This window comes from Ambystoma mexicanum, chromosome 6q, assembly GCF_040938575.1.
Source record: "Ambystoma mexicanum isolate Mex_15411 chromosome 6q, UKY_AmexF1_1, whole genome shotgun sequence".
Taxonomy (NCBI): Eukaryota; Metazoa; Chordata; class Amphibia; order Caudata; family Ambystomatidae; genus Ambystoma; species Ambystoma mexicanum.
Genome location: NC_090937.1, coordinates 236,671,500 through 236,684,891, shown reverse-complemented (window position 1 = coordinate 236,684,891; position 13,392 = coordinate 236,671,500). Strand labels below are relative to the sequence as shown.

General features: G+C 42.8%; 1 protein-coding gene across 2 annotated transcripts in view; it reads left to right on the top strand.

The window, feature by feature from the left end:
• Window positions 1–13,392, top strand: part of BANK1 (B cell scaffold protein with ankyrin repeats 1) — a 2,974,928-nt gene that overhangs the window by 2,957,924 nt on the left and 3,612 nt on the right. For both annotated transcript variants that reach the window (XM_069630704.1, XM_069630703.1), the window contains exon 19: window positions 4,195–4,265. In XM_069630704.1, coding sequence (XP_069486805.1) covers window positions 4,195–4,260 — 66 coding nt within the window. In that variant the 3' untranslated portion in view covers window positions 4,261–4,265. The remainder of the gene's footprint in view (window positions 1–4,194; window positions 4,266–13,392) is intronic.

Here is a 13,392-nt window from a genome sequence, read left to right as displayed (position 1 = left end):
GAGATATTAGCTCCCAGGTCTTTCACAACTGAGACCGGGATAGGAAGGGGACCAAGAGAAGGGGGGCAGAAAATAGGGGACCACAGAGCAGCTTCAGAGGGATGGCCCACCACCAACACCTCTGTTTTGTTACCATTCAGCATAGGCCAATTACTACTCATCCAATCCCCCACGGCTGCCAGGCATGCTATAAAGCGGGCTGCCGTCTGCCCCAAGGAGAGTTCCAAACGCACAATGATTTGAGTATCATCGGCGTAGGAATAGCAAAGGAAGCTGTGGGAGGACATGAGTTTGGCCAGAGGCTGAATGTAGATACACTACTGTACAAACCTGTGCGATTACATGTGTTCATCACTGCTGTCTTCATCTATGTACCTCCTGATATTATGTATCCCCTACCCAAATTATATGTATTGCAAATGTTTCTGAATCATGTAATGACCTCTATGATGTAACTAAGCTTCAAATATTCTTGTAACTCCTGGGCCCAGCTACCTGAGGGTTCGGTGCGCATTACCAAATAAACAAACAAACTCTTGAGAAGCTTGGCACAATGCATTTGTTTTCAGAAGGAAGCAGGACTGGAAAATGGGTTATCTCCGCCATTCCCTTTAATCCTCAGAATGTGTGAGCCATGACTGTGCATTCTGTCATCCAAAAGTCTGTTAAGACTTGTATTTTTCCAATATAAGCATGTTCGCATGGTGTTTAGTGTCAGTTACAGCGGGCTCGGATGTTGGAAACATGACGTTCTCCCTCTTTAGATGCTCTCGCCTTCGGCACAGGACCTCCAACTCCAGCTAACGTCAACAATCTCACGATGGAGCAATATCGAAATGGCGTCCTCGGTGCAAAATGGACACTTCCGTAAACTTACAGAAATCATCCTTAATTTCTTGTTTTATATTGTCACGGTTTAGGGTGTTTTTCTCCCTCGCATTTGAGATCCGTGATGTCGCAGATGAGCGGCTCGCATTGAGCTGCCGGAATGTCTGGAGTGCCCTCCGGTGGAAAGGCTGCTCTGTGGAGCAGAGCTCCTGCTGACAGCCGCTGCAGGCACACAGCAGCGCTGTCACCACTGGTTTGGCTAGAGGCACGAGACACCGGGATAATTGAAGCATTCTCCACCGGCTCACCTACATAGGCCGGCAATGCTCGGCGCAAACAAGGGAAACAGCCGCCTATTTGCACATGCTTGCTTGCCTGTCCTGAGAAAACAAGGTTATGATCCCGCTGCGTACATCCACGGTGCGACACTTTAGACGCGTCTGTGTGTTTGTGCGTAACTTGTATTACACGCAGGAGGCTAGACTTCAGCCCCTGGCATAAGAACGTATGGGACAGAAGTAATATGCGTGTCAATGGGAGATCACAAACATTATTACAGAAGGGAAAAAAAGAGGGCATGTTTATTCAAGCAAAAGAGAGGATTCCAGCAAAATAAAACCAGTGTTTAAATCTGAAAATGTGTTTTAATGGTCTGGATTCAATACTTTTTCAATCAAAGTGTAATTGTGTAACAAAATGTGGCAAGCAAATAGTAAGTGCAGGTTTTTGGAAAATATATATATTTTTTTAAAATAGGGATTATAGTTTTAAATAGGGGCCTGATTTACAAAAGCTTTTTTCAGTAAGAAGATCCCATTCAAAAATAGCTTGTAAATCAAGTCCAATGAGAGAATACTGGGATAGTTCGTTCCTGGCATGTGATATTTAGATTTGTGCTCATTAAAAAAAAATCAGATGTATACATTTGATTTTCTTCTACACTGATCTCTTTATTTATTATACATGTTGACCAGGAACATTTAACATTTTAGAGCTTTTCTATTCGCTATATTCAAAAGGATTAAAAAATCGATTTTTGACTACAAAAAAGTATTCCCTTGTGGCAAAACTGTTTTTTTACACTACTGAAACAAAACTACCCAATGAGTGAGTCCCAAATCAGAATCCATCAAACCCCTCCCTACAGGATTCACTGAGCCCGGCCTCCAGGAGTGCTGGCTAGAGGACCTAAAATGGCCGCCAGCCATGGGAATGAGTCATGATTACACCTTGCTAACATTATATCTGGGGGTAGTTTGCTTCTGATGTAAGGCACATTCACTCTAACGTCGAGCTCGCCAATCCGAAAAGCTGGAGTGGGGTTCGATTGAGGGACAGAATTATCTCTTGATACAGCTGGGGATTCAAGGTGAGTCTTAAGGGGGACAGTAGAGAAAGCAGAAGGGAGCCATAATCTGTAAACATTCAATGTTGGACAAAAGTAGAAGAAACAAAGAAAACATGTTATTACCATACGCAGGGAATTAGTCATACATGTTTTGTTTCCATTTCCACCATTAAAATGTTTCCCCTCAAACTGTGGTTAAAATGTGCTTGCTCTGTTGCTCACCTTTAAGCAGGGACGTTATTTGGGAGTCGCCCAGGGGTCGCTATCCCCGTGGTCTGCTGTGCTACCCTTAAACACTTTTTTTTGTTTGCTTTACAAATGTAAGTGCCTGGTCCGTGGCCAATGCCATGTGGCTCTATGTTTCTGGAGTGGCTCGCTTTCTTGTCCAGGCCTCTTAAAAAAAGTGTAACACTTCGAAGCAGTGACCCTAAATAAGAAAGAATAGGAACAACAAATCATTTGTATCTCTGGAATTCAATACAATATTTGCTAGACTGATTAAAGGTTTATTTCAGGCACATTTCAGGGGGTGTGTCACTGATTTAGTCTGTTCATAAACACCTTAACTCAGCCTTTCACCCTTTTGAGGTCGATAAATGAGTACCAACACAGCTTGGGTGATATTTGTTCTATATAAAGCGCTATTTAATAACACATGATTATCATTTAGCCTTGAGCGTCTGCTCGCACCCACAGTAATTCGGGAATATGGGCCTAAGATAACTGATATTAACGATACATATGGTGGTCCATTCTTGAATGAAATGTATATACCATTATAGTGATATCGTAACCATATTTTTCATAGTGTACTTAGGAACAATATTATGTGGTGCCACTTCCTGTTTTGTCAAGGGCTTGTGTTCCATCGCTTCCCGTGATGTTACTTCAGGGTGGGGGTCAAATTACATCACTCCCTGTGATGTCCTCAGAGATCAAGGGTTGTGTGATGTCACCCCAGGAATTTTGGTGAAATGACGTCCCTGCCTTTAAATTCAGTGCTCATGATCTCAGCCAATGGGCCTGAGGAAGCGAGGTTTGGTGTCCTCCACTTGTGTTTGAACTCTGGCTGCACAGTCACGAGGGTGCGGGTAGCATACTCAATGCAGTGTACAGCCAGCGCCCTCAAAAAGCCTCATTCACCATACTAACTCAAGCACTGGTACATTTTGGAAAGCATGAACAAAAGTGTGCATTGCACAACTGAACTTACCAGTCGTGTGGAAATGTCACTAAATGTACTCCACAGTAGGTTGTAGAGACCTGAAAATGTTCTCCGCTTTCACTTTGCATTGGGGTCTTCCGTCATATAAAATATATGTGGTTTAGATGACACGCTGAGTGACATAGTTAACAGGGCGGTACAAAGTAAGAGATTTCATAATATAAATGCATGCCGAATTGTCAGAGAATGTGTTTACATTAAGTAAGAAGTAGTAAAACATTCCAGAACTAAGCTAACAATATGTGTGAACCCAAGGACACAATTTGAACAAAAAAGATAGACTTGTTCTGCATGTTTCAGGGTCACTATGGATTCTACAGTGACTTCTAGACTGAGCACTGGAACACAAAGCAAGTTGCTCGAATGCAATTTGAAATGTGTATTACCTGAGCCTTTTAGACTGAGCGAGTGGCCACTATTGGAGGATAATGCCTGCCCCAAGTTAACTTGAGTAAGGGCATTATAGCAAGCAATAATGGCCCATCTGGAGATCTATAAGGAGTTTAGCATTTTTTGGGAAAATAAGAGTTGATGCAGTTTCGCCTGTTAGACTAATGCAGAAGTCAGAATGTTCAGAATGTGGACAATAACAGATTATTGACAGAATTCCAAGCATTCTGATTGGTTAAGAGGAAGACAATGATGATTTTCATGTGCTAACATATCTTAGGCGATGTGTGCGGACATTTGTGTAAGAGATGTAATTGTTTTGCGTAATATATTATAAACCGATGTACACCATTACAGCAGCTATTTTTTTTTCACTCTAAATATATATATTCTTTTCTTTTAGCCGCCTCCGCGTATCCCTATGGAAAGAGATCATGGGAATTTAAGAAAAGGACCTAAGATTAATTAAAACAGGTACAGTAGATCAAGCGATTGAATCACGGTGCTGCCTGCTGCCTGTGTGGGTCCACTGTAAGAGGCATTTGCGAGATGCTTCTGTCTGTCCTTCTTAAAGTCTTGCAAGATTGAGGCCATTATGGACCCCTTTAAAAATAATTGATGTTGACTCCTATAGATGTCTCCTAAATAATTATTTTGAGGTAGCAACTACAACTTTCATCTCGGGAGGATAGCTCAGGGGCAATGTGCTCACCTTGCAAGCAAGACGACACAGCACAACACTGCTTCGATCCCCGGGACCGCTCTTAGAAACCTCTGGGTACTAAGCGCGTTATAAATAACTTATCATACCATACACACTCTTCAATAGACATTTAATAACATTTCAATAATAGAGGACAACTTACAGATTTTGTCTCATTGCATGCAAGCGCTTATCTTTAGAAGAGGGGTTGCGTCTCCAATAGTCAATCCTGTCTCTCATCACCAGTGCTCTAATATTCCCAGACTGCATGGCGCAGCAGCTATAATGTTGTTATTCTTCATCGTGGAAAAAACGTGACCTATAGAAACTGTCGGAGAAACCAGCCTCACACATTATTTTAGGATGATGACAAACATAGGCTTCTTTATTTGTTATCTTCCAATTCAGGGACAACAGCAACCTAAGCTACACCTAAGGGGAACAGACTGTACCCAACCCGCCCTCCAGGCCGCTCATCTTTATAGGTTACGCGTCATCTGACAACATCAAAACCCAGGGAAATTGAAGAACACACTGCTAGGCCTTCCAGCACACATATTCTGCCAACCCAATAAACTCATTCATTCCATCTGGTCAGGATGACTTCTATGCTCTCACAATCCTGTGTATTGTCTAGTCCATTTATATCTTGTTATATCCACCATGCTGGTGCCTTTGACCTTGGCACGTTAACCCTACTGGGCAGCACTTTTCAGTTCAGTCCTTAGTGCGCATGCGCGTCCATAGAGAAACAAGCGCAGGCAAAGCCATGCGAGATCGAGAGAAACGTTTACAAAACTGCCAAAAGAAAAAAAAGTGATCTCAAGGCAAGTGGCAGTACTGTACATAGACCATAGCTCTGGGATCTAAACATTAACCAAACTAACTGAAGATTGAAGGGCATATGGGAGACAAGTAAAGCCACCTGCCCAAAATGAAGGACATGGGCAGTGAGGTTTTCCATGAACCCTGAACCTCCTGACATCCCAGACCTAGTTATTACATTCATTGGCAAGTCAATGAAATGGGCTGGCATGGAAGGGCAAGATACTCAATAATAACATTCCCATATAGCACTTGCTAGCATATATCTGCAGTTTCACTGTGCTGTAAGGTTAAGCAAGCTGGTGGCACCCAGTGTATCTACTCTGAAAGGAAAGCAGGCTGTCTTGTCCCGGCTGAGATGGTGAATATCCTACATGGATGTTGACATTAGTGTGTACATATAGCAACGTCACAGAAGAAGCAAATCAAGGATATAGCAGCCAATAGGAAGCCTAGACTACCACAGACTGGACACCAGAACAGGCACTGTAGCAGACTTCCTTGTTACTGAGTGAAACACACGAAGCACAGGCAGGTAATGGCCAAACACAGGGGCAGTGCCCACAGTCTCAAAATTGAGAGAAGACTGGATCTGCCAACGAAGTGATAGAGGAGCTTTGCTGCCTCTTACACTGCCCTGAATATGAAAAGGCAAGAGAAACATAGCATTAAGAATCCTCAAAAAACATCAATGGCTAAACAAAGCCCAAAGATGAAGAAAAAAATAGAATCCCTGGAAGGAGAAAAGCCAGACACAGCAGAACGAGTGATAGAATAACTGGAAGCCGGCAACACCATCAGAGACTTGAGTCCTCACATATGGTAATGTTAATGTTAAAGGATATTTGTACCACGCACCATCACCACCGGAGTGGTCCCCTGGCGCTCTCATTTGCAGATCATCTGCCCTCTCGGGCATACTTGTGTCTCCATAAGTCATGCCAATAAGGCATTATTTAATAGCATGGCATGTTTAGTGGCATGGCAAACTCCACTGCATAAAAAGCTAAAACTAAGTGTGGTCACCTTTCAGCCCCTACGGCCTTTGTCAGCATGTGTAGGCGTCGCTCAGCCGCAGCAATGCGGGAGTAGCCACACCAAGCACTAAAACAAAGCTATCTATACATTTACATTCAAGGCCATGTCCCTATTAGGTGCATTTAGTTTAGTTTAGTTTCTTTATTTGTACCGCGCGCCGAACCCTGAGGTAACTGGGCGCCAGAGACTTAGAGCAGGTTACAACAAGTTATAGAGATACATACATGAGAAAGACAATAAGTGCATGTGACCGGTTTACATGGTGGTCAGAAAGCAAACGTAGGAAGATGCAATGATGCAGCAAAGGATGAAGTCAGACAGGGTAAGAGTTCTTGTTGGCGAGCCAGGACTTAGTTGTGGCTCTGTAGGTCCAAAAGGATGCTTCTGCTCCGAGTTTCACAAGTATAGCGTTCCATAGTTTGGCTGCTAGGAGAGGGAAGCTGGAGCCGCCTGCTTTTTTTAGGGAGAATTTGCAGATGGAGAGGCAGTGTGCGTACATCGTTCTCGTTGGTCTGGTTGAAGTGTGCTTGCTAAACCTATCTGCCAGGTACTTGGGGTATCATTAGAGAGGCATTTGTGGACAATGACAAGTGATCTGAGAGTGATTCTGTCTCGTACTGGGAGCCAGTGGGCATCTTGTCTAAAGCTGGAGATGTGAGAGTGCATCGGGATGCTCAGAGCCGCTCTAAGGGCATTATTCTGTAGCACGTGCAATGTGTTCATTTGCTTGTATTGGGCTCCCCCATGCCACTGATACTGTGCCATACCTTAAATGCACATATTAGCCTGGCCGCTCACAGAATCCAGTCTAAAATGGGTAATACACATCCTAGGAACATGCTGAAACATCGCTCTACCTCGCCAGGCCTGTAATGATGGACAGCCATTGAACAAACCGCTGTGCGATGACCCGCCCCTTCCTTCAAGTGCACCTGAACATAGGTGCAGTGATGTTTCACAAGGTCCTCTTGGGCTGCCTTCCTCTCTGCTAACATTCTTTGAATTATGTTAAAGGTGGAGTTCCACCTTGCGGGCACATCTTGCACAAGTTGCTGAAATGGCAAGTCTTGTTTTGCCTGAATGTTCGCCCATGCTACTGTGCTCTCACGGAATGTCAAACATGGCCACCTATTTTCTTTGCTGCTCCCGATGAGGTAGCGGGCCTGCTGATCTCCATTGAACACTTGTTGGCAAATAGAATTGAACACGCAACGAGCAAAGCAGGGCATATGGTGGAATCTGCCCTTTCGCAATACAGGCACTGTTTGTGCCATCATCAGATACCACAGAACTGGCAAGGGGATTCAGCGACTGCAACCCCTTGGATCAAATATCGTGCAGCTCTTCTAAAATATTGTTTGCAGTCTGTGTTCCACCCTTCCCCAACCCCCCCCCCAAAAGAAATGGGTGCAGCGAGCAGCCATTTCTGCATACCATTGATCTGTTTTGATGCTGAGGGAGCATTTTGGAGGCAAGCTCTAAGAAAAGAGAGATGCCTCGGTCTGTAAACTGCAAAGGCACCCAGTGTGGAGTGGTGCACATGTCCTAGGCAGTTTGGGAGCAGGTACTCATAGTTGACAACTGGACAGTGTAGCTGTCACTCAACCTCTGGTTCGCACGTTTTTGAAGACCTGCAGCACCTCAACAGGTTTGAAAAAAGTGGTGTGTTGGCATGCTGTAGCGTGGTACTTAATAGGGGTTTGAAACAGCTGTTTTCAACAACACTGAATGGCTGTATGTCTCTGGCTATGAGCTGGCAAATCAACTGGTTGATTTGCAGCGCCTCGATGCCCTTGGGCTGCAAGTGCGCTATACAAATGCAAATAAATAAAATCAAGTTACTGTGTGGTTTTTGGCCTAAGCTGCTCTCTTCTATAACATGTCAGCGATAGTTTGCTGGTGACGTGACCTTCTACATTCCGAAGACACAGTCCTGATGAAAGTACAGTCAGTCTTCTCATTGTCAACCACAGTTGTCTGCCCACAGCCCTTTGTGCTTTATTCTTTATGGTTAGAAAGAGCCATTGTCCAAAATGGCGCTCAAGCTAGTTTGTACAGAATAACCCTGCCTGTTTCCCACGACTCACTTTACAGGTACATGTGGTACAGATGCTTGTAGTAATATCTTCAGGTTTGATTTAAAAATGGTTCGAAAGAACAGATATCGCTGAAGTTCTGCTTGAACCCGGAACAAGTTGCCCTGTTTTTCTAGTTTTTCCACATGGCATTTAGGGCTGATCTGGGGGTTGGCAATCACTAAGTGCTTTCTTTTTTGTCAGGCTGCGTATAATTTCCTGTGCAGGTCTCCTAGCTGGGCAATATTTAAACCTTATCCTACTATAATTTTCACTATCTTGTCTATTGGCATGGTGGGCTTGACTTTCTGCCCAACTGATTTCCCAAGGAATCAGCATCTGCAGAGTCTGTATCGAGTCCTTTTCCTCTATATTGTCACTTAGATGGCCTGTTCCTCATTCAAGCCCCATCTACTCGTGTGAGGACTGACCAGATTTAGATGCACCCTCGCTCTCTGCGATGGCCTCAGACATTGCCACATTTTTAGTTTCCAATTTATCTGTACTGGGACCTCCTTCTTTGGTTGCAAACTGTTTTGTAGCACGTTTAGGCATAGGTTTCTATTTACAGATGCCTGAAATGTTGCACAAATGTCCTGGTCACCTACTACACTGCCAGTGAGAGTGCCTTATTCACAGTTTCACAACACGTGGACTCCCTTGCTCACTGTGCTCAGAGAGACACAGCTCCACCTCACTGATGAGGCCCAACAAGGCTGAAACACGTGTATGCGGTGGCTGTTGGTACTCTTGTTCAGAAGGAAATTGCCTAGCATTTCAGTGCTGGACTGCCCATGTGAGCGGGACAAAGACTGATATGCAAATGGATATTTCCCATCTGTGAAAGGTACAGTGAGCAAAAAGCAGATGGCTGGCAACTTTCAAAGTGGTTACAAACCACTGAACAGGTTATCATGCCGTGTTCTTTCGAGAGAGGGGCGCCTGCTACCTTTTTTGTACAGTTTCACAACAACCTGTAAAGCAGTGCATTTTTAAGCCCTTAAGCAACGTTTATAGGTACCAGTTCCGACTTCTTAAAGATGTTTTGCCCTCGCGTTTATCAGCAGTTGATGATTTTGTTGGTATAGGCATTTTACACATGCATTTATTCTGCACAATTTTTATGACAAGCATCTCCCTTTGAAAAATGTAAAATGGTTTTGGCTCTCCCTCATAGACTCACAGAAGAAACACTCTCTCCAAAATGTGTTCTGGCTCTCCATCATAGAACAGCTTCTCACTGAAAAGGTTGAATGGCACTCCTGAAATTAAAAAAAACTATTAAAAGAATTATACTAGCTACCACTTGAACCAAAGCTGCACTTTTGTAAATGGCTGCCCTCTCCATTCTTTTACGCTTTTCTAACTAGTATAAACTTTTGAAGAATACGTTTTATTTGGAAATAGTTTCCCAAGGTTCAAGGGACTGCAATACGAAAAAAGAAAACACATAGGACCAGAAAAACAGCTAGTAGATAAATACATTTAAATTTATCTAGCAGAAAATTCTGTTTGTATAGAAAACGGCAGAAAGTGCCTTTTTCCAGGAAAAAAAGAAACTGTAGTTACTCCCAGCTATTCAACTAGAAGATATGAAACCACAAGACAATGGCTTTCATAGACGCTTGCCTTTCTTTTCAGAAAAAATAATAAATATAACTAAACAAATAATTTGAAATGACTCAATCTAGCAGATTAAACAAAAGGCTACTTAAATATTGAAATGGGATAAAAAATGAATGAGCTGAAAGCAGAGAAATGCCTATTATGAGCAGTTTCTTTAAATTAACTGTAATGTCAGTAAAAAGGTACAGACTCAGAAGCTTGCCGGGTTAAGATGGTCATAACTTCCCACATCCGCTGAATTTCAAAGGTTTTATTGTGTTACATCTGCTCAACTTAACTGCATCTTAACTAAAGTTTTTCAGTGACTTTCAAGGGTTTTGTTATACCATAGTTTTTAAAGTTTTTTTATGGGAAACGCCAAATGGCCTTCACCCGTGTTCAGTGTACATGTTCCCCCAATATGTTTCTTTTGGACCTACTAGGCGACCACTTCCTCTATACATGTATTTCAGTCCCACTAGTCAAGTCCTTTGGCCCTGGCTAGTGAGCACAGCCTTCGTCCGTGCCCACTGTATATTCTAAAACACTACCGGGCCGCTAGCCTTGGTAATCGGCCGTTTCCACTGTACATGTTCCCCCAATATCTTTGTTTTGGACCCACTGACTAGGCACTGGCCACTATACAGGTCTTTCGGGCCTGGCCTGTGAAAACGGCCTTCATGCTCACTGGCTAGGGCCATATTGCATCCCTTGACATGTTGCCCCAATAGGTTACCACACACCTCACTGCAGCTGTAAAAAATTCCACTTTTTTGTATTATTCTTATTTTTTTAATTCCCTTTAAAAAAAAAACATTTTCCCCCATAATCGCATCATTATATAAGCAATGTACTACATATAACCCTGAATATCTGTAAACAGCTACAAATATCCAAGCATATCCATGTGAAGTACTTACAACGTATACCCCTTAATAGCCGTAAACAGCTGCAAATATCTACGGATATCTGTGTGACGCACTTTTATTTCCTATCCCGTTTTCTACTATATCGCTGTATGTGGGAAAATAACCCTGAGTATGCAAAAAAGTTCCAGCTCTGAACTTGGTCCCCAGCCGCTCCCCCTTCCAACTCCCCAATTTCACATGGTGTCCTCTTCCCAATCTCCACCTTTAGCCTGATGCGATTTCGTCCTTTTTCCTCCTCCAAATGTCATTTTTTTCCACTTTCTCGTCTTTGGCTAACCGTGAATATTCTTGTTATATTCGCAGATATCTCTTCTATCGAAAAAGAAATTGCGGATTTTTCATTTCTGAAAAGCCTCTCTCCTGCAAAGCACAATTGGAGATATACCTATAATTCTGGGAGAAGGGGACACCCACTTCTCTGTCAAATATTTTAACAACAACTGGATGGAATAACGCCAGATCCCTCTCAGAAATCGAGTCAACGCTTCGTTCCAAGTTATTTTGTACCTGGTCCAATTCCATCCAGCGGTTTTTGCTGTGCGCTGCACAGAAATTCTGACTTTTTCCTCTTTGGGGAAATGAATTGCGAGTAGGCTGACACCGCATTTTTTGCTTTCTTAATAACTCTTTCATTTTCTAACGGATCTTTACCAAATATCCAGTCGGAGGGGCCTGCAACAAACCTTTTGTTTGCAAAATTTCAGCTGAAAGTAATAATTTTTGACTCGTATGACGGATTTGGCTGAAATTTTGCAAACAAAATTGTAGTCACTGCCCCCGCCCTCTCCATCTCCCCCAGACTGGAAATCTGGCAAGATCAGGTAAATATTACAAAAGTTATTAACAAAGTAAAAAACACTGTTTTGGCATAGTCCCCATTCATTTTCCAATAGAGAAAGTCAAATTTGTGCTCAAGAGCACAGCCAAAACCGCTGGACGGAATTGGACCAAATATGAAACAACTTGGGCACGAAGCGTTGACTCAATTTCAGAGACGGGTCTAGGGTCATTGCGTCCAGTAGTTTTTAAAATATTTGACAGAAAAAGGGGTGCCCCTTCTACCAAAATTATAGTTATAACTCCCATGATGCTTTGCAGCAGAGAGGCAGGCAGGATTTTCAAAAATGAAAAATCAGCAATTTTATCGCAGAATTCTATTGATAATACCTTTTGACTTGCTAGATGGATTTGGATGAAATTCTGAAATCAAACAGATTTGTCAAGGGCCCCACAAACTACACATTTTGTGAACAATAAGTTATAACATGAAAAAGTTATTAAGAAAGCAAAACACTACAATTTCACAATGTTCAGCCTATTCATTTCCCCATAGAGATATTATTTTTGAATAGCCGTAGTGTGAAAACCGCTGGGCAGATTTAGACCAAATAAGAAACAATTTGGGCACAAAGCGTTGACTTAATTACCTTGACTTGTTTGGGGTAAATCCATCCAGTAGTTGGGGTGTCCCCCTGCTCCTTAAAACCTTTATATTTATGAGCCTTGATGCTTTACAACACATAGGCTGAGAGACTTTTCAGAAATGAAAATAGGCCTTTATTGTTGTTGCTCCATGCAAGTGATTCCCATATTACAAGGAGAAGCCGCAAAGGAAAGAACTGAAAAAGCTATTTGGAGGAGGAAAAGGGATGCCATCAAACTTTTAAATGAACTCCCCACGATGTTACAGAGTTTAATAATGTTTTCGACTTCAGAAAGACACTCCAAACTCTTTTGTTTATGTAGTCACTCCTACAGGAACACTGATTGTTTTGAACTACGTGCTTGGATGGCCTGGCCGTAGGCACTATATAGATACCAATCACAAAATTAGGCCAGGAGGATAGGTCAGGGGAAATGTGTTTGTCTTGGAAGCAAGACAGTGCTTAGCAACACAAGTTTGAATCCTGGGCTCGCTCTTAGAAACCGGCTCAGGTATTAAGCGCATTATAAAAGAACAATTATAATAGCAATCCCATCAGGCTGGAGGTGGGGTGTGGGAAAGAAGACGCCATCTGAAGTTGGGGATTTGGGGGTGGGTTGAGGAGCCAGTTGCAGGTAGAAAATATTTGGTTTATCAGGGGAAGACTGTGGGAATCTCACAAGATCAGAGCGGCAACGTCACAAGACGTGCTCAGAAGAAACGTGGTTCACACAAAGCTATGAGTAATAGGCGGTAATGGGAGAAGGTTAGGGAGGGAAAAGGCAAATTGATGAACCGAGGGAACCTAGAAAAAGGGACACATGTTGAGTGGCTGTGGGGGTGTGCAAGACTTTTTAGTTCTGAGTAATTTTTGCCAGCTATTGAGGGAACTGAAGAACCACTACTCTAACACAGGAATTTCTGTTATTGGAAATTATTATTGGGAAATTATTGCTGGAATAAGCAGTTGAAAAAAAAAGGTTTAGCATCTGCAGTACCTACA